Source organism: Anabrus simplex, chromosome 3, assembly GCF_040414725.1.
Source record: "Anabrus simplex isolate iqAnaSimp1 chromosome 3, ASM4041472v1, whole genome shotgun sequence".
Taxonomy (NCBI): Eukaryota; Metazoa; Arthropoda; class Insecta; order Orthoptera; family Tettigoniidae; genus Anabrus; species Anabrus simplex.
In genome coordinates, this window is record NC_090267.1 from 273734821 (window position 1) to 273761421 (window position 26601).

Sequence of the window (26601 nt, forward strand, 5' to 3'; positions counted from 1 at the left end):
AAAGGAAAAACGAGGGGGAATCTTAATTTTTCATATTTCGTAACCCTAACAATACCAAGGTATTTTTGTCCTGTGTATTACCAATGGGGGTCTGAGAAGCCCACAAAGAAATTTTCATTTGTTTACTTAATTCTCAATCACAAGTGAGGTATATGGATATTTTATTAACTAGATCTGATTAATCCAAATCTTCATCAATTACCCTTTTGAGTGAACTTCCACAAATTCATTTCTTGAGCATGACTTTCTTAGCGACTATAAGTACAGTACTGCTACGAACAACAGTGTTATATAAGATAATCAAAGGGCAATAATGAGAATCTATTATGGAGTCACCCTTTTTTGAAATACGGTGTTTAAAACAGAAGACAAGAACACCATCTTGGCAATTTTTTTTTTTTTTACAACTTGCTTTACATCGCACCGACACAGATAGGTCTTATGGTGACGATGGGACAGGAAAGGGCTAGAAGTAGGAAGGAAGTGGCCATGGCCTTATTTAAGGTACAGCCCTCACATTTGCCTGGTGCAAAAATGGGAAACCACGGAAAACCATCAACAATGGGGCTCGAACCCACTTATCTCCCGAATACTGGATATTGGCCACAAATAAGCGACTGCAGCTATTGAGCTTGGTTATAAATAAATAAATGAATGAATGAATGAATAAATAAATAAATAAATAAATATTACTAAAATTAAGTTCAGAGGAGAACTTTCTGAACCATTCTTGGTAACAACCGGTTTTAGACAAGGTGACGGATTGTCACCTCTTCTTTTTAACCGTGCACTAGAGTACATTACGAGAGATTGGGACAAGAACTCGAAAAATATAAAAATTGGAACCCAGAAGGATAACATACATTTGGACTGTCTAGGATTTGCTGATGATCTAGCTCTTCTAACCAACGATATTCAGGAAACAAAACAACAAATAAAATCTTTACAGAAAATAGCTCAAAATATTGGTTTGAAAATTTCATTTGAAAAAACAGAAATTATGCTAACTCAACTTCTGCTTGCAAACAAAATTAAGCTGGGAGACCAAGAAATAAAAATTGTAGAAAAATTGAAATATTTAGGTGAAGTAATCACATATAACCTGAACGAGACATCAGCGTGGCAAAATAGAATAGATAAACTGGTTACAGCACAGCATGTTAGCAACAATACGTGTAATAAAAAGTATCTCTCAATAGCAACAAAACTGAAACACTACAAAACAGTCACCCAGCCACAAATTACATATGTAAGAGAAACATTATTCAAAACAACAAACACAGATGCAATTGATAGAGTACTCTAGTTAGAAAGGGGAATAGCGAGGGCCTGTTTAAATAAAAATTATCAAGTAAACGGAGTCTGGAGACTAGCTTCCAATGAGACAGTTTATAAAGAAATAGAACCTGTGATTAGCACAATGAAAAAGAAACGAATATCATTCTTAGGCCATCTAATACTGTCACCAGAAAATAGAATCAGTAGAAAAATAATAGAAAAATTATGGAAGAGTAAGAGTAAGAATAATATTAGATGGATCACAGAACTTTAAGAAGACATGAGAGAGTTGCATATTACAATAGAAGATTTAAAATACAAAACCAATACACTCAAAATATTGAAAGATAAATGCACTACACTACAGACAAAAATCAACAAGCAGAGAATAGGAAGAGTGATTCCAGAAGCAGAGAGAAAATTACATTCAAAAAGGATGAAACAGTATTGGGCTGACAAAAAGAAGAAAAACCTCCATAAACCAAAGTAGCCCTATGTTGGCTAAAAAATTAAAATAAAATAAAATAAAATAAATAAACAATGTTTCTACCTTTTGCTTTCACATTTTTAAAAATTTTAATGCACTAACATTTGATTCTAAAGAAACTGGACACTTCAGAGTTATTTCTGGGATGTAAAGGCACTGGCGGATGGATGGCACATTCGATGCTGAGCAGGCTGAGTTCACAGAGTCTGTCATGAGTCATAACATTTCGTATGTTGTTCTTTATAAGTTTCAATTTTGAAAACGATCATTTTACGCAAGAAACAGTAACGGGAATAATTACATCTAAAATTTGATATTTTGGTACCAATTTTCACTATCTGGCGCAGATATTTGTGAGAGAGCGTGCCCCTCGTGTTACAAGAGACAGCTGTCAAACTCAACAAAACAACAATAATTTGCAGGCAGAAGTAACCATCGACCCATTCTACAGACACATCATGATGTCAACTTTCCCGCATAGAGTGCCATTAGAGTAACTTTATTCATTTAGGTTTTTTATTTTGTTTTTGTTTTTCCTGGGGTAATCTGCGCGCCCCTTAAGCCCCGGGCTTGCTTGCAAAATGTTACGCCACTGAATACTACAACACCCAAACTGAAGACTGTCTCTGACTTTAGAAAAGAACTACATATCCGTGACCATAAAACAAATTTTATGCATCCAGAAAACATGTACGAGGGCAAGTCAGTAAGTATCTGCAATTTTTCTCTAATTGTCTTTAGGTTGGCTCTATGGCATTGTGTGCTCACCAGCCACTAGATGGCACCTTTGTCTACGTCTGTGGTAGGTTTCAGCCTTATCAGATCAGTACAGCTTGCACTGTTGCGATGTAAAAGTGGCCGCGCCGCTCTCTGTTTGCACCAAGGTAGAACAGCAGAACAATGCCTAATGTGCATATGGTTTGCCACGTCATCAACAGTCATTCGTCTGTTATTCAGGACCATATCAAGCACCAATATTGGTATCAGTTACGGTTACAGATGGACGCCCGGATCTTGCCTCATCCTTCAAGCTCGTGCGACCCCTTTCGAACTGTTCAACCTACAGGTAAACACTTCGCTGTGACAAAACATTGTCCCTGTATTGTGCTGAAAGTCTTCTATGAATTTCTGTTTCTGGTACACCCTCAGACCACAAAAAACGGATTACAGAACGCTGTTCTTCCTTGGTGCAAACAGAGAGTGGTGCAGCCATCTTTACGTCACAAGAGTGCAAGCTATACTGATCTGATAACACTGAAACCTACCACAGACGAAGACAATGCCATCTAGTAGCTGGTGAGCACACAATGCCATAGAGCCAACCTGACGACAATTAGAGCAAAATTGCAGATACTTATTGACTTGCCTACATAGAAAGGGGTATAATTTATAGCGATCTTTATCAACTTAACCACCTCTGGAATCAATTCACCGACGCATTTATTTGAGGGAAAGATCAGCACTATGTCTTCTATACTTCCGATGATACATTCTTTAGATGCATTACATCTAATGTCATTTCTTTGAGAAATTTTCTTTAACGGTCAGACCGTTTTTGAAAAGATGTTGAAATATTTTTACAGTATAGAAAACAGATCATCGAAACTGTTGATCACAATATCTAAAACTTCGAAATAAATTTTCTTGTAATATTCACGGGGCTGACAAAAGCAGAAGGTTCAGTGTCTTCATCAAGTCCTCAAGGAGAATCGGCTCTTCAACATCAGATTTTTCGACAACTTCACGCAAGAGTTCTGAACTGCATCGAAATGTTCATAATTTTGAGATAAAATTTGCTCAAGAAGTGCAGTAACAAATATAAAGTGAAAATACAGCAATTTTAATCTGCGATCACTCATGCATCGGCAATTCATGTGATCACTCGCATTGTTAGGTGAAGCCCAACATCTGTATTTCCCTTATAAAATCATGGATTTCATATGTTTCTTTTTGCTTTTATTCTATTTTAATGTATTTATTGCATACTGAGAATTTTAACTTCTTTTTTTGCTAGTTGCTTTACGTCGCACAGACAAAGATAGGTCTTATGGCGACGATGGGATAGGAAAGGGCTAGGAGAGGGAAGGAAGCAGCCATGGCCTTATTGTACAGCCTGGTGTGAAAATGGGAAACCACAGATAACCATCTTCAGGGCTGCTGACAGTGGGGTTCGAACCCACTATCTCCCGGATGAGAGCTCTCAGCTGCGTGCTCCTAACCGCACAGCCAACTCGGCAGGTTTTAACTTTTTTATTGAATATGACATAAGTTAAAATTAAACATTACATTTATTTCAAAAGAAATAGGACCAACTGATAAAAATAGCCTATAAACATGTCAACTTACTTACTAAATCACAAACACAATTTTGAATATTAATGAAGTCTATATTGGTTTATGGTCTAAAAGTTGAATTACTTTATCCTATGGTATCGATATTCTTTTCAGCATCTTCACACAAGCAACACATAATTATTCCCCACAAAACTCATGTGATAAATGTAAATTTCATTTAACACGAATCGTAGTTGTTCCCAAATGAACAATACCAGATAATGAAATAACATGAAAATAAAAGCAGACTAAGTCTTTATCAACATTTTGTTGAATCACTGCCTAGGACCTAGGAAAGGTTTTCATTCCCCTCCTCAGAGGGGAGGGCCGGACCACCTAGAAGGTAACACCTTCTCTCTGGCCAGGAGATTTGGCGGGTTTGGAGGATTGATGGAGTTGGAAGAGGGGAAGACGGTGATGTGTTAAGTGGGGGTGTGATGGAGGATTGGCCTCTCGGCTAAGGGAAATGCTGTTCCACAGTGCTTTATTAAACATAGACACATACAGGGATTTATGGATACATACAAGGATACATGTGCGTTTACAACCAGGTTGCATAGGGTGGCGTGATGAAGTGAGGGGTTTCGCTAGGTTGAGGGAGAAGGTTGAGTGCTTGGATGTGGTACAGGGATGAGAAGTTTACCAGGGAGGCAAGTAGGAGGCTTAAGAGGTTAGGTGGAGGAGGGGGTGGTGGGAAGTTTCTAGGTGGGGGTGGTGGATAGTTGCTGGGTGGAGATGGTGGAAATGGGAAGTGAGGACTTGGAGGTTGAAGAGGGGGTGCAGGCCGGGGACGTGTGCGGTGGCGGGGTGAGTTATGTCGGTTGGGAGTTTGGGGAGGGGAGCGGGACGGTTCTATCCGGTGGTGACGGCCGTGAAGATATACCCCTTGGGTGAGCAAGCGCTGGACGTCTTCTGGCGTAAGTAGGTGGAGGCGTACTAGGTACGTTGGTCCATCATCGTTGCGAATGCTAATGACCCTCTGCACCAGGATTCCTGCTTGTTGGAGCCCTTGGAGGATTGCTGCCGTTGGTATGCTGGGTTCCACGCCGCAGGCAACACAGCTGTATATGTTGTTCTGGCTGGGCTGTGGTGGTGGTGTTGGCGGTCGTGCATTGTCTGATGTTGGTAGTCGTACACTGTCTGCTTGAGTGACAGTCCCTTCGTTTGGCGGCATTGTTGATTCATCCCGCTGGCCCTGGGCGGGGGTATGTCATCAGGGGAGAGAGGTGGATTGTAACTGTAGTGGTGGAAGTAGCATGAGTGGAGGTGGTAGCAGTGGTGGTGGCGGTAGTCGGGGTGGTGGTCAGGGAGGTGCGAGGAGAGGGCGACTGCTGTTGATGTGATGTGCATGTAGTGGAGGCGGCATGTGTGTTCATTAGCTGGGCGAATATTTTCGCTGGGGTATCTCCTATTTGATGCAGCTGTCTTCGAATATATACACCATTATCCAGAACGTTGTAAAAGTCCTCCAGCAATGGGTAATACAAGAGTTCATTCCTTGTAGGTGTGCCGTCTTCGTACAGTCTGCTGGCACAGAAGGTGCCGGTCGGTCGGAGTTCCTCGAGCATATCTTCTTCCGGCAGCGCTGGGTCGACATCATGGGCAATACAGGTGTACATTATAGGGGAGGCCGACTTCCTCTTGGTGTCAGGCCTATTTGCTTTGTTGCCTCGGCTGGGTGCGAAATTAAAGGTGTTGGCGCCACCTGGCCGAAAAAAAAATTAGAGGGTGTTTCTAGGGGTACACAGTCCAGTTTCGGAGTTTGGAGAGGGGATCTCCTTGAATCACTCTCATTGTTTATTCGTCTGAATCTGGTTGTACAGCGCACGTCTGGCATATGTGAGTGGTTTAATCAGTATGTTCATTGCAGATATGCCTATTGCAGCCACTGCACTTACGCAGTGTGAATCGGTTCTTCCTTAATGGACAGAAAGCACACTTTGTTTTATCTGCATGGTTTTGTTCTGGAGGACGAGCCACAAGTCCTGTTAGTTGCCTTATTTTTTGGCGCAGTGCTGTAGGCAGCATTTCAATAGAAGATCGATGTATCATGTGAGGCTTTACCCGTTCCTTGGCTAGATCAGTCAAGAATTTTCTTCTTAGCATCATTACATTTGTGTTTACTTTGTAGACTATTATCTGGGCATTTATTGCTCCAACATTCAGTAACCCATAAAAAATAGTAAATGGCCATCGATTACTAACTCAGGTGACACTGTACTCGCTTTTCATCCTATCAAATCATAGACTCCTCTTTCAGTCATGTTGTAGAAAGTTATTACCGACTTATTGTCGTCTCCTGATTCCTCATCAATTTGACACGCATTAGAAATGAAATGGCGTATGGCTTTCAGTGCCGGGAGTGTCCGAGGACAAGTTCGGCTCGCCAGGTGCAGGTCTTTTGATCTGACTCCCGTAGGCGACCTGCACGCCATGATGAGAACGGAAAGATGATGAAGACGACACATACACCCCGCCCCCGTGCCAGAGAAATATTAACCAATGATGGTTAAAATTCCCGACCCTGCCGGGAATCGAACCCGGGACCCCTGTGGCCAAAGCCCAGCACGCTAACCATTTAGCCATGGAGCTGGACTTGACATGCATTGCGTGTAAGCTTTGGGAAGGCATTCTTTCTGATTATATTAGACATGTTTGCGAAATTAATAACTGGTTCGAAAGAAGGCAGTTCGGTTTTAGGAAAGGTTATTCCACTGAAGCTCAACTTGTACGATTCCAGCAAGATATAGGAGGTATCTTGGAGTCAGGAGGTCAAATGGACTGTATCATGATTGATCTTTCTAAAGCATTTGATAGGGTGGATCATGGGAGACTACTGGAAAAAATGAGTACAACCGGACTATACAAAAGAGTGACTGAATGGGTCGCTATATTTCTAGAAAATAGATCTCAGAGAATTAGAGTAGGCAAAGCTTTATCTGACTCTGTAATAATTAAGAGGGAAATTCCTCAGGGCAGTATTCTTGGACCTTTAAGTTTTCTTATATATATAAATGATATGCGTAAAGAAGTGGAATCAGAGGTAAGGCTTTTTGCAGATGATGTTATTCTGTATAGAGTAATAAATAAGTTGCAAGATTGTGAGCAACTGCAACGTGACCTCGATAATGTTGTGAGATGGACAGCAGGCAATGGTATGTTGATAAACGAGGTTAAAAGTCAGGTTGTGAGTTTCACAAATAGGAAAAGTCTTCTCAGTTTTAATTACTGCGTTGATGGGGTGAAAGTTCCTTTTGGGGATCATTGTAAGTATCTAGGTCAGGGCCTCTTAAACGCCCAAACTCTCATGCATGGAAATCGAGGCGCAAGAGCTCCGTGCACTGTGCATCGGTCTGACTCGGCTTAACTTGGCTTGACTCGGATGGTGTAGTGTGCTGAGAGGGACGAAGCGTTCGGTGATAGACGACTTGTTTATCAGTGAAATAGATAAGCGCAAGACAACATAATAATGGAGCAACCTGTTTCAAAGAAAGTCTTCCATTTCAATCGAACTGGGAACTTTCGTATTTTTCTGTCAGTTGTGACGATAAAGCTAAATGCTTAATCTGTGGACAATAATTATGTGATAAATTAATCAAAAAGATCTATTTTCCAATACAAAGGCTTTGCTCAAATTCTACAAGAATTTGTCGAAGAAAGATTTTCCTAAGCTGCATCGAGAAGCAGCTAAGATTATTTCTGTTTGGTTCCACATGCATATGTGAAAGGTATTTTTTCCTGTTTTGACTTGTACGAAAACTAGATTGCGTGCGAGTAGAACTATTTCTGATTCTAATTTAAAGAAGGCTCTCAGAATTGCTGTCAGCCGGTCTCTTGTTCCAGGCATAACTGGTATCATTGCAAAGGTAAATGAAAAGAAGAGCTACAGAAGATAAATTGTCTGCTCAAACCAAATTGAAAGAAGAGTGTTTTAACACCGGTAACAGTGTCCCATACAACAGTGTCACCGCTCACCACACAAACATTTTGCAGTGAGGTGAGAATCAGCGAGGAAGGTGGAGAAGGCGAAGACAGGCCGAACGGGTGAGACAGTGTAGGGGAAGCGGAGTAGGGGTTTGCACTCTGGTCAACCTAGTGAAGTCGTCTGCTGCACCTTGCGCCGTGCAGTGCACGGCCGCATGCACTCTGAGAGGCCCTGATCTAGGTTTTAATATAAGGAAAGATCTTCATTGGGGTAATCACATAAATGGGATTGTAAATAAAGGCTACAGATCTCGGCACATGGTTATGAGGGTGTTTAGGGGTTGTAGAAAGGATGTACAGGAGGGCATATAAGTCTCTGGTAAGACCCCAACTAGAGTATGGTTCCAGTGTATGGAACCCACACCAGGATTACCCGATTCAAGAACTGGGGGGGGAAAGCAGGTCGATTTGTTCTGGGTGATTTACGACAAAAGAGTAGCGTTACAAAAATGTTGCAAAGTTTGGGCTGGGAAGAATTGGGAGAAAGAAGACGAGCTGCTCGACTAAGTGGTACGTTAAGAAGTTTTTACAATAATAAAAACCACCTTTCCAATCCTTTATATTTAGGATAAAACCATTAACAGATGAGATTTACAACTTGCAAATTAAGTGGTATGTTCCAAGCTGTCAGCGGAGAGATGGCGTGGAATGACATTAGTAGGCAAATAAGTTTGAGTGGCATCTTTAAAAGTAGGAAAGATCACATGAAGATAAAATTGGAATTCAAGAGGACAAATTGGGGCAAATATTCATTTATAGGAAGGGGAGTTAGGGATTGGAATAACTTACCAAGGAAGATGTTCAATAAGTTTCCAATTTCTTTGAAATCATTTAAGGAAAGGCTAGGAAAACAACAGGTAGGGAATCTGCCACCTGGACGACTGCTCTAAATGCAGATCAGTATTGACTGATTGAATTTCGTCATCTGCATCCATTGTTGAGAAAGTAATACATTCTTCTTCAACTTCTTCCTTGGCACATATGATACTAAAGTACACTTGTTAGGATCCTTTCCAAATACCACAGCTACTACACAAATACATCATGGCGTGCTCAAAGGATCGAATGAGGCATTTTCAAATGGAGACTGATTCAAAGCTAAGGACAAACGAATTGTAGCAAAATTTGTAAAGATGTTAGATTGAACCTCATAGCACGAGTGATCGCAGGTTAAGAAATCTTCAGCTTTAGCATCGCGATTAGGTTTTTAAAGCTTGATTTCCTCAAAGAACGATATTAACTCTTCGTAATTCTGTAAAATTATTTTCAACAAACCTATTCTACAACACCACCTCGTAGAGCAAATAGGCTTGAGCTACAGGGTGACTGGCACTACCATGTTGGGCATCTTGTAGAGAATAAAACATTCCAAGACACCGGGGACCCACACACAGAAGTGATAATTTCACTGGCGTTTACACCACGGTCTCAACTTGCACTGCCTCTTGGGTCACAAGATTCAAAGAACATGCCAAACAGTGAACATGCATAACTCAAAGCTTAATTTCTCCCAGTTTTGCTAGACAGCCAGATGGCGTCAAATTAAAATATCTGCACACGGTAGCTGAGGCCATATGATTATTATTATTATTATTATTATTATTATTATTATTATTATTATTATTATTATTATTATTATTATTATTCACAGTTTTGCTAAACCCTGAAAAGATGCCTGCCATAGATTCAGTTTTTAGAAACAAAAACAAAATTATTAATTTGAAAATGCTCTCCACTGACAAATTGAAAACAAATCAAAACTTCCTGGTATTGACATGTGTGTCGAGTTTCATCCAAAGGTATCGACTAGTACTGGGAGTCTTTTTTTTTTTTTTTTTTTTTTTGCTAAGGGCTTTACGTCGCACCGACACAGGTAGGTCTTATGGCGACGATGGGATAGGAAAGGCCTAGGAGTTGGAAGGAAGCGGCCGTGGCCTTAATTAAGGTACAGCCCCAGCATTTGCCTGGTGTGAAAATGGGAAACCACGGAAAACCATCTTCAGGGCTGCCGATAGTGGGACTCGAACCTACTATCTCCCGGGAGTCTTTTAGAAACTTCAAATTCTGTAAGACTGCGTTAGCCATAACAGAACCTAGTTTAATTACGTCGTGCAAAAGCCATTTATACTTTGTATGTTGAAGCCAAGAGGAAAAATCAGATTTATCATTAGCAGCTAACAATCGACGATAGTTAGAATTTTCATCTGTTGGATAATGCAGTGAAGATAAAATTTTTAAGAGGGCTACTCAAGCCACTTGAAAGGATCAATGATGAACATTTGGATGAATCAGATCTAATTAATAAAATATGCATCTACCTCATTTGTGATTGAGAATAAAGTGAACAAATGAAGCCTTTGAACTATGAGGTAACGTAGTGAATAGAACAATCTTAACAGAACTACTCTTGCACGTCATTTCTCTGTCAAAGAGAGACCCCCACCACCAGCTGGTAATTCTAAGGATCAACTAAAATTACGTTACATTTATTGTGGTGTTCTTCTCTTCTGTTTTAAACACCATATTTCAACAAAGGGTGACTTCATAATAGATTCTCATTATTGTTCCCTTGATATCTTATATAACACTGTTGTTACTAGTGGTACTGTGTTTATGGTCAGTAAGAAAGTCATGCTGAAGAAATGAGTTTGTGGAAGTTCACTAGATAGGGTAATTGATGAATCAAATCTCATTCATAAACTGTCTATATACCTCACTTGTGATATCGAATAACATAAACAAATGAAAATTCCTTTATGGGCTTCTCAGACTCCCATTGGTAATATACAGGACAAAAATACATTGGTATTGCTAGGGTTACAAAATATGATGAAAACTTAAGATTCCCTCTTTTTTTTTCTCTATTATTATTATTACAGTAGAACTCTGTTTATCCAAATTAAAGGGCGGAGCCACTTCGGTTGACGCGTTTTTTCGGATGACACATGGTAAACATTTTCGGAAGTTAAATGTCGAAATAAAAATGCATAAACTCTGTTAAGCAAAGGTGCATACTGTATATTAACATTAAAATGTTTCATTTTATACAATGAGTGAAATTAAGTAGTGTTTTTCTTATGAATTTTCTTGGTGCAGCTCTGTCGTGCAGCGATGTCGCGCCACCATTTAATCAACAATACATCAGATGGTGTAGATTCATTGCTTTGTTCAACAATGCGCAAAGCAATCTGAAATAATGGAACTTTTTTTCTTACGAATGAACTGAATACTGTATTATTACAGTACTGTAATTACAGTGTGTGGTGCTGTATTTTAATAAAAATTGGAAATCAATCTTACCTCCAGTGCATTAAATCCTCCGCCGTACCTCGATTCTCAGAACTGGTATTGTCAAGGTCGGAGTTGTCTGGATAATCTCCATGATGAATAATACAGTAATAAAAGTAATTCCTGCTTGTTCAAGAAAAAATGTATCATGGAACGAACTAGGGGTTAAGAAGCTGTTTTGTTTTATGCTACCCATGCATTCTGACATAAGTCATAATATAAAAATAGGGTTTGCCTTGTAGCTCACAGCACACACAGCAAGAGAATTACTAATATTTATGGCTAAGAACGAAAGGGTAAAAACAAAATTTTAAAATACAATTTTGCCAGAGCATTTTGGTTAAGCAAAGTTGGGTTTTTTTTTGTTTTTTTTTGCTAGTTGCTTCACGTCGCACCGACACAGATAGGTCTTATGGTGACGATGGGACAGGGAAGGGCTAGGAGTTGGAAGAAAGCGGCCTTGGCCTTAAGGTACAGCCCCAGCATTTGCCTGGTGTGAAAATGGGAAACTACGGAAAACCATGTTCAGGGCTGCCGACAGTGGGGTTCGAACCTACTATCTCCCGAATACTGGATACTGGCCGCACTTGGCGACTGCAGCTATCGAGCTCGGTAAGCAAAGTTCAGTTAAGCAGGGTTCTACAGTATAGTATGATCATCATCTCTTCATTTTTCTTCTCCCTGTTCGTAGAGGGTGATGGGCAACCCCCAAAAAATTTTCAAGGGTGCTCAAGCAGCGTAGCACCCCCGGAATTTGTGCTGTAGCAATGGACTACAAAGGACTGATGATAAAAAAAGCCTGATTTCTCTCATGCAAAACGTGTAAAATTTGATTAAAACAAACACATACAAATCACCCATCTCTTATCACACCAAAATCCAATGTGTCATATATTGCAATGAAAAGGCCTTAACCCTCGAACCGGTAGCTGACGATAGATCAGCAGGTGTGCGCCTATCTCAACTGCTGCTGACAATAGATCGTCAGGTCTACTGTACCAGTAAATACAGCCAGAAGTAGTTGTGCACATTTCCGTTAGATGGCAGCATTCATCAGGCATGTTTTCTCCTAGCAATGTGGAATGTTTCGGTGTTAAATACATTTATGTGCGATATCTTTGAAACAAACGAAGGTCGCAATTCGTACAGCTTTGAAACACGTGTTGATTTTTTTGTGACTTGCTCTCATTGTTTACTGTGTGTTACGCACACACAATGGCTACATTTTTGGATTTAAATTATGAAGATATTGTAATAGAATTAAACGCATCTGTAAATTCAAGTCCTACTGAAGCAGAATGGATAAGTGTTGTGCCCCCTGTGGTAGGTTATGAACACCCACCAGTTAGAGCTCTATCAACTACCGTACTTTTTATTGAATAATTCCTAAAGTATCACTTAAAATTAGCATGCCTATTGTCAGAATTAATTTCTCTACAAAATGTACATTTTAAAAAGTTTCAGAAAAACTGATTAGTCATTTATACAATGTGTAAGTAAAAAATATTTTTGATTTTTTTGAGGGGGCATTTAAACGGGCAGAAAATTTAAAAAAGTACACATTAACCACTTTTCAAATAGTCCAGTTCATGCTGAATGTTTCAGTGTATTATGTGTGCATATTCTGTGAATAATAGTCTACATCTGTCAGAATGACATACATCAGGTACTGCAAAAGTGTGGTGCACACCCACCAGTTAGAGCTATTTCAACTATTGCTTCGAGGGTTAAGTACTGCCTGGTGTAACTCCAGAAAACATTTTTATCTGTTTAGCATCAAAATGCATTGAGTGGCCTGTTCTTATGGGAATGAAGTAATCATCACAGAGAAATTCGAATTACCTTTTACAAGCTTCAACAGTAATGGAGAAACAGAGAGCAACAAGGAACACGGCATTCACCAGAGCACCCAGTACTTCAGCTCGGGCCCAGCCAAATGTATTTTTGGACCACTTCTTCGGAGACATCTAAAGAAGAGGAAACGGTCCCAATTAAATTTCACAAAGCACATGAATTACAACAATTACAGCAGTTAGTTTTTAAAATATTCTTTTTGAAACAGTAACAAAAATATGTCTCATATCACTGTCAAAGAAAAAGAAAGAAAGAAAGAAAGAAAGAAAGAAAGAAAGAAAGAAAGAAAGAAAGATGAAAAAGATAACCAACTTATTATGTTTCATAATACTGTACCATCACAGTTTTTGTAATAATCTATGTGGTTCCTTTGTTGCATGCAGAAGAAACTAAAACACAAGGCTTATGGAGATATAAGCAAACAATTTTGATGATTTGCAGAAATGGGCATACACAAGTTGTAGTAATGCTGAACATGATATGTTAGCCTGCATTTCTCTAACAGAATCTGAAGTAGTTTATATAGCAGTAAAATGACACCAAAACTCCAACAGTAGTGGGAAGGGTCTAAAATGGCTCTTTTTGATGCACACTTCGGCTAACATCTGTGGCCTTAACCAAGGTACAGCCTTGCCATTTGCCAGGACTAAAAACTGAGAAATCACAGACAACCATCTTCAGAGATGCCGACAGAGGGGTTCGAATCACAGGTAAGTAGAATACACGATAGGTAGGCCGTTCATGGATGCACAGCCGGTGGCGCCATCTGAAATGAACTTCGCTATGATGTCACTGCAAGGACTTACGGATGAACCCATGAGTTACCGCATGCTTTACACTGTTTACCAACATTGAGGTCTTTAAGGCATTTGTTTCAGTTCCTTGATCATATCTGTGTTCCGTTCTGAAGTTAGTGATCGTTATGCCATTCTACTTATAAGTCGTAAACAGTTTAATTTTTACTAAAAAGCACAAGTATATGGTAGTCATATCATTGCTGAGAAAAGTGCAAGAAAAAAATAACTGGGCTGAATTACAGTTATCTGAGAAATATTTTATTCCCAATTACAAATTAAATTTTCAACAAGTATTCTGTAAAATTACCCTCACTTCAGAACATCAGTCTTACAGAAATCAGAGATGCTTGTTTTCGCATGGGGCATGATACCAAAGTTTGCAAGGGAAAATATATTTCTTCATTAATTTTCTTCTTTTTTTTTTTTCTTTTTTTTTTTTTTTTAATGAGTACAGAGAGACTCAAGTCGCTATCATTACTACATATGATACCTAGGAAATTTCAAAAATAATCTGTCATTTATTTTATAAAATAGTTGGATATTTAAGGTTACATCGCCAAGCCTTGACCACTAACGGCTAAGAAGTACACCTTTGCATTTGCTGAAAGAACACTACAGAGGCACTTGAAGGAAAACCTGTGTTTAATTTTAAAAACATCCCCAGCAGGATAAGTCTGATGTCTTTGGAAATACTGGAAATGTAAGATAATACCTCGTCCAGCATTGGTGAAGCTATTGGTTCTGCTGTAAAAGAACTGAAAAAGTTATCTTCATCATTACTTAATTTCTTCTAATTAGCCCAAATGGTGGCCATGACCATTAAGGCATCAAGTCTATATGGTCTGACACCGTAATTAGCCACTTTGAATCCTGTTGGTGCAAGATTCTAGCATTAGAATGTTGGCCAGCAAGGTAGGAGGCATGGCAGTATACAATTTATAATTATTAGACTGCATGCCAAAAGCCTGGATTCAATCATAAACCTAAGGTGTGAGGACACATTTCACTGTTGTAGGTATTTTGTCTGATGGATATGGATGTTATAGCCCTGAGCACACCCCTCGGTGTTATTCAAAAGTAGTAGGCTATGTGCCGACACCAGCTTGCATTTTCTCCCCGCCCCACCCAGCCCATCATCATCATCATCATCATCATCTCACACCGAGACATGCAGGTAATACATACATACATACATACATACATACATACATACATACATACATACATACATACATACATACATCTATAAATTATCTTTGTTTCTACTTCGATGCGATTTATATTGATTGCTATAATGTAGCGAATACAATTTCAATTTTCCAATTTGCTTTATAATTAAATTGAAATAACAAATAACGTAGTTCAACCTATTCAGTACAAATAAATAAGAAATGTAGTGCTACATTTGTATTTAATTATAAGCGGAAGCGGTACTGGTTTCAACCGCAATCTGGATCCTCATCAGCCAAATAAAATGCAAAAACAATGCATAGGTAAATAAGAAATTAAAGAATGAGTCTTTCACAAAAACAGTTGAAGAGGCAAAATAAGATAATGGGGATTGGCACTATGCAATTTTAAATCGTAAAATCTAGAAGTAGGAGGTCAGTCACTTAAGGCACGATCTTTTGAATAGTAGCACAACACGCGTGTGAAAAATTAGTCCGTGAAATATCTATGATGTTAGATATCAACTTTGGTTAGAAAAATGGGATGCTATCTACCATAATAATAATAATGCTACTTGCTTTACGTCCCACTAACAACTTTTACGGTTTTCGGAGATGCCGAGGTGCCAAAATTTTGTCCCGCAGGAGTTCTTTTATGTGCCAGTAAATCTACTGACACGAGGCTGACATATTTGAGCACCTTCAAATATCACCGGACTGAGCCAGGATCGAACCTGCCAAGTTGGGGTCAGAAGGACAGCGCCTCAACCGTCTGAGCCACTCAGCCCGGCGATGCTATCTATCGAGAACATTGTAGTGTAGATGAAATGTGTGAAGAATTTGTCAACAAATTACTCTATTATTTTAATGAAACATGTCCATATAAGTCTGATGTTTCTATGCGTAAGAGTTTGAAAAGAAAGAAGTGGTAGACATTAGAGTTATCTCAGCTAATGAATCAAGTCTAATGCTTGGAAACATGACCTTAGTAAATCCCGGAAATAGAAATTTCTTTATTCAAACTACGAACCTATACCATAAAGAAATCAGGCTTGCTAGAATTAAATACAATGAAGCATACCTTTTAAATTGTAGTAATAAGTGTAAGGCTGCTAAGACAGTGATAAAAACTGAAAGCGGTTTAAAAAAACAAAAACCAAGAACTCCCAAACCTTTCTCGTGATGAATTTAATGACCACTTTTTAAACTACGTCCCAGTAAATGTCAACAAAAATGTTATTGGGCTCAACGCATATAACTTACATTCATATTCACTTCACTATGACTCTAGGGCAAAATTCAAGTTTGAATTAATCTCACCTTATGATATAAATTTTTTGTTGTTGTTGCAAGTTGCTTAACGTCGCACCGACACAGATAGGTCTTATGGCGACGATGGGACAGGAATGGGATAGGAATGAGAAGGAAGCGGTCGTGGCTTTAATTAAGGTACAGCCCCCCAGCATCTGCCTGGTGTGAAAATGGGAAACCACGGAAAACCATCTTCAGGGCTGTCGACAGTGGGGTTCGAATCCACTATCTCCCGAATAATGGATACTGGCCGCACTTAAGTGACTGCAACTATCGAGCTTGGTATATGACAAGTAACGTCATAAAAGATATTTCAAAACTCAAAAAGTGAAGACTATTTTGGTCTCTCAATTCATGTTATAAAGAATGTTATTGATGTTATTGCTGTACCGTTTGCTTTTATAACAAACTAGCTGTTGTACCCATGCTTCACTACGGAGTTCTACATTGTATATGGAATTCTAGGTTAGGTAGTGTACACTTTGTGAGTAAGGCTGTATTAAATTGCATAGCTCATAACGTTACCCTAGAAATGTGACGGGGAAGTCACCAAACATCGTTTTTATGCGAGGACTGTTTTAGGGAATTTTCACTGCAATGGTAGGCCCTCTTGCCTACCATCAGCCAAAGTCAAGTTGGGGAATATATATTATAATGGCAGACTCGCACTCTCCACCTACCGTTACACATCCTCAGAAAAACCGAGTGGTTTCCCCAACTGAAATCAACATAGGTCATTACAGTGACGCCAGTCGGAATTTCACGATTAAAAGCAATGCTATCATATGAAATGCTGGCACTCCATCAAATGAAAAACCACACATTATCTCACTTTTAACGAACAGTAGTACGCTGCCGATTTAACAGTCCAAAGTTCCAGAGCTGGAATATCCAGGCTGCAGACATCTGTGAGCCATGAACACACTTTTATTTTCGGTGAGGAGAGGGAGACAAAGAGTGGAGAATCGCAAGGCAAAATCTCTGCCCTTTTACTCATCTGTTTCCTAGGAGTACCCGATGAGTTGGAAAATCTCAACTCATGACACAGGTGGGGTAAAATCTATCTGACTTGGAGGCAAATTTTTCCTCCAAGCCAGAGGAGAAACCCCTGCTTGGATGCTAATTTGGAATCAAATGAATGTAATTAATAACAGTGAAGAGGAAGAAGCTTTTCTTGAGAAACGGCTCTTTTCAGAGTTGAATTTTGAGTTATTTAGTGAAATGTGGTGCTGTAATTTGGAATAGGCCAAAACTGTAATTCTAGACCAGGTCTTAAGTGAGCCAATGCCATTATTTTGTTAATATTGTGCACACTGATCAATCCAATCAGCACATCAGAGTAGGGATCGAATAGCTGGAATACTATGATGAACCAATATGTTATGTACCAGCAGTATCAGAAAATGTATGAACCAGAGGAATGATATGCTAAAGAAGAAAGTTATCTAACACCCCTGCTATTTCCTGCCAATATTCATGCAGGCTGTTATACTCTGTACGCAGCACTAATCCCATTTATTGGAAATGAGTGACAGCATAAGAGACAAAGCACAGCTGACTTGATGTGTCACTCTAGCTAGGGGAGTGCAGCGAGGGATCCAGTCGGCCGCGGACAAAGAACATCGCAACAGACAATGGTCAATGTAATGTTATCGTTGATCGATTTTATGAGCTTTCGATATTGTAGGCCTTCACATTTAGATTTCTTCCGACTCTGAAATACCACTCTTATCATAGTCCATGCAGCAAAACTGAATAAAACATAAATGATTGAAAATTGTATTCTCCATTACTTTTGTTACGTAGTACTTTTCAATAGGACCAGTAACATAGGTTTTTAAAAATTAAATTTTATGTGCCTTCCCCTAAACTACCATTTTACCTAGGGTGAATAACAGTGTTTAAAGCTTCGGCTGTAGTTTCTTATTCCCCGATTCTATATACCAATTTTCATTAAATTCTGTTAAACCATTTTCTCGTGGCACAGTGTTGATATGGACTTAGCAACAAAAGTACAAATTCATGAATATCTCTGTTGTCATAGCCAGTACGGTAAAAATGTATAAGACATAAATGATCGGAAATTTAATTCTATACAACTTTATTTATGTAGTATTTATCGATAAGACCACTAATAACATAAATATTTGACAATTAAATTTTAGGCGTTCCCATAAACTACCATTTCTCTCAGTGTGAATAAAATGATTTATAGCCTAGATTGTAGTGGCTCATTCCGCAAGTTTGCATACCGACTTTCATTAAATTCTCTTCAGCCATTTTCTCGTGAAGCATGTACATACTGAACCCATGACCTTTGTGCCCTAAGAATTTTAAGTATGAAAAGTTACTACATTTCTGAACATTTCTCGATATCACGGGAGTGACACGTGGCAAGGAGGTAGCTACTTTCCATCCCACGCTCTGGGATACGTGACGTCATCCGCATGTGTCGTACGTGGAAGGATACAGAAGGAAGTTTGAGACTGCTAAGCCATTTTGGTGGGTTATTTCAGAAGAGAGCGTGTGTATAGTGTCCCCACGCGAAGTCGACAGAAAAGTAGTGCCTATCAAATGAGGTCATTTAACCAGTTAAATTAATAAATATAAATTTTAAATGTCCAGGATCACTACTGCTAGCGAGTTAACAAATACATGGTTGCATCCAAAACTCTTTTTAATACGGTTCATTTAAGTCAGAAAGATTACGCAAATTTCTTGGTGGCAAAGGGAAAATGCCTGGAGAGACGGGGTAATGGCTATAAATATAGAAGGGACACCATGATGAAACCCCCTGTATTGTGTTATTGAATCTTAAGCGAGAGAGGTAGACTGTTCTGTAAATCAAGCGACAAACAGATTTTGGCCGATGTGGCTGGGGTCTTGAATCCAAAATGGATTTTGTTTGAGCAAAGGTAGTCTTATAAAAAGGAGGTCAAGATATTGCAGAAGAAGTATAAAACTGTAAAATATTTTTGTGTTGTAAAAGTAATTCGTGTGCGGGCAGCAACTACCATCAGTCAAGTGTGATCAACGGAAACACGTGTAAAGGGTATTTCTTTTTTTTAAATGTGAATTAGTTCCAGGAAAATAAACAGATATTATGACGTACAGCCAGAAATGTAAAATGGCTAGATAAAGCGACAGAAGGTCACTGGTGATCCTAAGGATGGAATCCGGCGTCGATTTAAGGTAGGTGCCTTGCCATCATACCAGCTACTATATCTTGGTTTGTGATGTCAAACTGATGTGCATTTGAAACGGGTTTTTATGACGCAGTTGGTCACCCCTATGTTTTTTTGGCGAATGTCAAAATATGATGAAAGGTCATTTGTTTTATTTTCTGCTTGGATAAATTTAAAATATTGTGAGTGCCGTGTGACATGTAAAAGTTTATTAGTGAGGGCTTCGAAGTGATATCACGTCCAGAGTAGATCGTCAATTTCCGTGAATTTATTGCCTATACTTTTGTGATGTTAATTGAGATAATTTTATCTGACGTAAAAATTTTCTGTTTGAAATTTGATGTACCGGAAATAATGTAAGAAATCCATGGTTACCCATTTTCAATCGAGTGGAAGTGCGCTGTCGGGTTGAGAATTAGAGTGGTGAATTTTGTCACACAGTGAAATGTTATTCTATGTCCATTTAAACTGTGTCTGACTGCCAATAAAAAAAAATTTAGTAGAAATTTGACAGTCATTTTGTGAAATCCAGTTTTGGAAATATGAGATCATTATGCGAAGTGTTCATTATTAATGTATTTGTATGTATTATGTGTCATGGATTCCAAGTATTTTTACTCCAGTCTTGTTTGTCGGTCAGTGCCGTCCAATGGAGATGAGAGTTCAGAGTTGTCGTATGAGTTGAGATGGGATATGTGAATCAGGTGATTGGAAGCCTATAAATGTTACGGGATATGTATAAGCCCAAGGAAGATTTTATGTAATGTTTGGGATGGAAAGTAGAACTAGAGAATCCATGCCGGTATTAATTTGTGATGTGTACAATTAGTGTAGGGCATTTTGAAGTATAATCTATGTGCATTTTGTTGGTTAGAAATATCGTATTTGTTTAATTATGTCGGCAAAGTTAAAGGTTTCATTCTGAGAGGCCAGTCAGGCAGGACGAACAGATTTCTCATATCACAGCAGGGCGAGGGTCACGTCTCGATGCCGTCAGCTGATAGGAGTTCGCAGCTCGGGTAACGGGATTTGAGTGTATTAGAATTGAGATCACATTTCCTGGCAGTGGATATCAATAATTACGAAATCTAGTTGAAATTTTCATCCAGGAATAACGTGTATGTTATACTAGATACTGTAAATTTGTTTAATTGAGATTGTAATGCACATTTGAGACCACGAACTTAGAGTATAATGAGTAAGGTTAGCCAATTTCAGGGTTGTCCAAAGTATAGAGTGATGGTAATGATGATTGTTTTGTTTGTGAGGGGCGCACAAAGCTTCACGGAAATTTTACGACAAGATATGACATCGTAATCGGTTTACCTTGTACGGCGAGTTACTTATGGTTTTGCACTTAATTATCAGGGTTACCCAAGTAGTAATAATGGTTAGTATTAAATTAAATTAAAGTGTGATGTCACAAAACAAGATAAATACTGGAAATAAGTGATGTAAATGTTTTCCAGCTACCGACGATAGACATCCAACAGGATTAAAATGAATTACGTCAAGACTTGTGTAGGGACATGTGAAAGAAACCATTTGTCCGCGGAGATAGAATTTGTTGTTCATTAAGATTTCATTAAATCGTTTAAATTTATTTAATTATTAAATTCAGTGGAAACGTATTTTGAAATAACTTTAAATCAAGCGAATAACCTGGAGATGCATTCTGGAAATCTTAGTTTGTTTTCTGGGGAATATGTAAATGTTAACGTAACGATTAAGGGGACATATCCGAAGGTAATGGATTTTACTGCCACAAAGTATTGTAAGCATTGTTGTTGTTGCATTATTGAACTTTGATTGACTGAGCAGTAAATGTGCTGGGGTTAGTAAAGTGGAAACTTTGGTCATCAACCGATGTAACTTAATTGTGTTTAGCCTTCAGCTTAGAAACTTGGATGGTCATGGTTTCACCAACCTCAGTGACTTAGAGTAGGGCCATATGCCAATGTAGAATCATTTTCCTTGTGGTCATCATCCACAATGACTTTAAATTAACTTAGAATTTTAGATGTCGGACCATGACATAGTCGCAGGTCACATCGATTCAATTAAGGGTCCATGCCGTATAACCACTGTGTGGCACACACCGATTGGACTGCTTTAATTATACCCAGAGTCCAGAGTTCGTGTTACGAGGACTGGACCATAAAGAATCACTATGATGGTACATGTAGTCTCACATGCAAGCCGAATCTAGGGATTTTCAGACTTTCCTTTCTTTAATTAATAATTGAGACAATGGTTTCTAGTAAGGATGCCCATCAGGCAGTTATGTCAAAGGCTAACACCAGTGTTCTGACCTTCTGTGCAAAATGATTGTGGTGTCCAGTGGACACGATTGGATTCTAATCATGCCGATGATACAATGATTAACTCTTCAGAGATTACTTGAATAAATAGGAATATTTTTTAAACAGACCTTTCATTTGAGTAGATAGATTAGAATTACTGAACCCTACCTTTACCTCAGCAAGTGACGAAGAACCTGATACGACCCAAGAGACAGATCTCATGAACTTTTGCTGATAGGTAAGGAAGGTAGGTATCCTTCAGTGTGAACCAAAGGGTTCAATACATACAGACAGACAGAAATTACGGAAAAGTAAAAAGTGCATTTCCTTGTTACTGTGGAAACAACCGATACAGAAATACAATTCTTTTTAAATTCTGAGCAATGTACAGACAAAACACTTATATACCTAGGTATATAAATAGCCGGCCCCGCGGTGTAGGGGTAGCGTGCCTGCCTCTAACCCGGCCGCGCCGGATTTGATTCCTGGCCAGGTCAGGGATTTTTACCTGCATCTGAGGGCTGGTTCAAGGTCCACTCAGCCTACACGATTACAATTGAGGCGCTATCTGACGGTGAGATAGCGGCCCGGTCTAGAAAGCTAAGAATAACGGCCGAGGGGATCCGTCGTGCTGACCACACGACACCTCGTAATCTGTAAGCCTTCGGGCTGAGCAACGGTTGCTTGGTAGGTCATGGCCCTTCGGGGCACCATGGGGGGTGGGGGAAGGTATATAGATAATGTGCTTAAGTTAGGTATATTTCCAAAGATGTTCAAAATATCAAATACTATTCCCCTGTTTGAAAATAAGTAAAAGATGACGCATCTGGATATAGACCAGTTACACTCGTTTCTATTTTGGGTAAAGTAAATGAGGCAGTTGTGAAAAACCAGAAGTATTTATACTCCGATAAAAATATTTTTTCAGTTCCTCACAATTTGGTTTTATGTCAGGCAAGTCTATTATTCTAGCAGTAGAGAACCTAGTAAATGAAATATTAGTTGCTTTTGAAAAAAAGAAAATAGTATGTAGTATATAGTATTCCACCTGATATTATAATTAATAAACAAATTATATTGTCTGGATGGTGCAGAACTCAAAGAAACGAAGGTTGGAATCCCTCATGGTTCGATCTGAGGTCCACTCTTGTTTGTGATATTTATTAATGATTTACCATATTATATGGGCAATAACACTATTCTTTTCGCAGATGATACACCTTTTTTTTTGGAATTGACTCTCATTTAAAATCTGCGCAGTCAATTGTAGATGATATGTTAAACAGGTCCGACGTGTTGTTTCAGGCCAATAGTTTAACAGTAAATGAAGAAAAAGTGGAACATATTGAATTTAGCCTTAAAAATTCCACTGTTGAATATAAATTTGTGAGACTTTTAGGAGTATATTTAGACAGTAGGCTAAAATTTGTTGGAAAGCACATGTAAATAATTTAACTATTAAGATATGTGGAGTTCTTTTTCTCCTACATAAATTAAAAGCATGTGTCAGTCATCATATGATTGTTACAGCATACTTTGCCTTTTTCCATTCCCATCTTCAGTATGGCATTAGACTTTGGGGCAACAGTCCTGGTGCTAATTTTTTTTTTTTTTTTTATGCCAAAAGAAAGCAATTAGAATTTAAATGAAATTAAATAAGAGATAGCTGTGTAAATGAATTTTGCAAATTACATACAATGACTGTACCTAGCCTGTATATACAGTAGTAATCTGTTATATGTCAAAGAAAATTTGCAATATTAATAACAACGTTTGGAAATACATGAATGTAATACCAGAAGTCGCTCCAGGTTAGATTTACCTTCATTTAGATTAAGCAAATGTATAAATAGCCACTCATATTTGCAATTTAAGTTTTTTAATAAACTTGCAAATATTCTTGTGGAAGCATCAATAAGTAAATTTAAAACTACTCTTAAAACATGGATAACATCAAAGGTTTCTTATGATATAAATGATTTCTTTAATTCAGATTTTCCCATCCATTTTGTATTCAGCCCGAAGGCTGGTTTGATTGGTCATCTTAAAATAAAGTGATTACGTGAAATGATTATTTTGTACATGTGAATTTAATGGCTAAGTCTATTGTAACTATGCTACTTAATGCCTAATAAAAAATCTTGAATCTAGTGCCAATGCTTGAACTTTTTATCATGCTGTGTCGAACGATTCAGTTTGGGACCGATGAGATACAACTGAGTTTATTAGCCTCAGAGGAGTTAAGTTCATATCCGCCCCTAACATGGGGATCAGAAGCTGCCGCTAAGCTGCCCACTATGGGTTCAGACACTCAGAGTTAAGTTTGGTATCTGCCTCTAATATGATTCAGTACCTTTTACTCCATTAATCCCGAGCACTGGGCTGCCTCCTCCGCCACTTATGCTGTACCAAAGTCCACCCTTTCCATCACAGCTGCGTTGAGATCTTCACTGTAATCCCGGCAAGGGACCCTTTCCAGGTGTTACACACCGGATCAGTGTACTCTGGGACTCACACAGGCAGTGGCGCCAATCCCAGTGTATGGCTGTCTCCGAAGAGAGACCCCTACCTGCTACCTTATAATATATAGATTTTGTAAAATGTAATGAATAGAAGTAAAACTTGCTAAAAAAAAAAAAGTATCCACTATGTGTAATTCAATTACTTTTACTCAATTACCATCGTTGATCAACATAACTCACAGTAACTGTCATTTTAACCTTTAAGAACATTGGCAAGCATATATTGCAGGTTATATTTCATACATTTCCTGAAATAATGGAAATTGAAAGTGATGGGTTGCAAGACATAAATGGAAAGAAAACAAAAATGTAGATAGTGTATGTTCCATACATTTCCTTCCTGAATTTTAGGAAGGAGATCTAAAGAATGAACTTGTATGGTTGTTTAAAAAAGAAGCTGAAATTGGGTGCCATTTCTTCTCTACAGATACCTAACTGGCAAGGAGAAAAAGAACGTACAGAGCAGGTGAATAAACAGAGTTCTCACCAGAAATTTCCGTCGGCCAGGTGGCAGGAATGAGTAGCCAGGCAGAGAACACTACATAAAAAATTACTATGATAAAATTTCAATTTATTCCCTTTAGGGCATAATTAATAATACCAGACAGGTAAACATTAACTGAAAAATTGAACTATTTTAGTGTTATTACCACAAACAAGACATAACCGAGTATACTGAACTTCTAGTGTTCTACTGCTTGTTCATAATCATGTAACACTGGAGCTTATCACTCGGTTGCTGTAGAGTGCTGTCGGGTTTGCAACGTCATGCGGAATCGAGTGCTCGCATGTGATTCCACGCTAATCCAGACACTGCTTGCACACAACAGTATGTGATGGTCAAACTAAACTTTTAAACTCTGATGTAATTGATGCAATTATGCAGACAATAATGAAGAATTATCCTTTTAAACAGTTTTACAGTATTTACATTTTAATTTGGAACACCCAATGACTCAAATATGTGTTAATATTATGAAACTAGCACATATCTTGGTTATGTTACCCAAATGATCTGTAAAAAAGTCCTAGGGAGGAGAGGGAGAAGAATAAGGATACAAAATATATACATAGTTTCCAAAAGTGTTAAATTTGATTGATGAATTTACTCTAAGAATTTTAAAACTTTTCATAAACAGATTATATATTTCCTACTGCAGCCTAAAAATGAACATGAGCAGAGGAACAGAAAGAAATTCTCAAAAAGTTTGCAGCCAATAAAGAAACCAAAATTGTATGAAACTATCGCCTCTGAATCAAGTCTTGAGTCAAAAGAGCAAGAAACTGAGAAGCTAAGGCAGGAATTTTATAAAGTTAATAAAAAATATGAAGCAGAAATCATGGTCCTAAAGAAACATAATGCAACGCTGTTGAAAAGTAATGCACCTTTAAAGAACAGCCATGATACTTTTCAGAGGCTCCTTGGTCTGAGGTAAGCAGTATCTAATTTTAAAAAACCTTCACAAATGTTTTTAAAACATGAGTGTAATCCAAAAGTACAGAGGTAGCCGAATTATTATACTCAAGGTGCTTTTTTCTATTTATTTGTGTTTTCCTGTACTTGGCGCCTATATTGGGTGTTTTCTTTGTTCTGAAAATTAAAACCTAAAATTGCACGTGCAGCGCCAAAGACCACACTTCAATCTACATTATTACAGCCCATGTCACGCAGTGTTACATCACCCCGTGATCATCAAAACCTATTTGAAAACAGTGCACTGCTTAACACTCACCCTCAATCGCATCATAAAGCTGCAGCCCCGAAAGTTCAGCGGACCTTCTTCACCGTAACTTCCGTGATTTGCTTGAAGATTTAAAATAATTTTTGACACGCTCAACAACATTACGCTTAAGAAATCGTCGCAAACGTTTTCATAAACATTTCACAAATAGTAAACTGACTAATACAGAGTGGAAATTACAAAGGAGAGCTATAAGGAAGGCTGAAAGAGTACGCAAAGTGTAGCACTGGTTCTGTTCGACAGCTAAGCAGGCGGGCAGGCGCGGGGAGAAGAGAAACGTGCGGTGGCGAACCAGAAGAAGGGGCAGAGGGGAGGAGGAGCAGAGGTGTGGCACAAGGCAGTGTGCC

The 26601-nt window shown here is 38.6% G+C and overlaps 1 protein-coding gene across 6 annotated transcripts in view; it reads right to left on the minus strand.

Annotated features, from left to right (window-relative positions):
* ZnT63C (zinc transporter 63C) overlaps nt 1-26601 on the minus strand; it is a 482994-nt gene that overhangs the window by 173744 nt on the left and 282649 nt on the right. For all 6 annotated transcript variants that reach the window (XM_068226668.1, XM_067144352.2, XM_067144351.2 and 3 more), the window contains one exon: nt 13214-13338. In XM_068226668.1, the coding sequence (XP_068082769.1) occupies nt 13214-13338 (125 nt within the window). The remainder of the gene's footprint in view (nt 1-13213; nt 13339-26601) is intronic.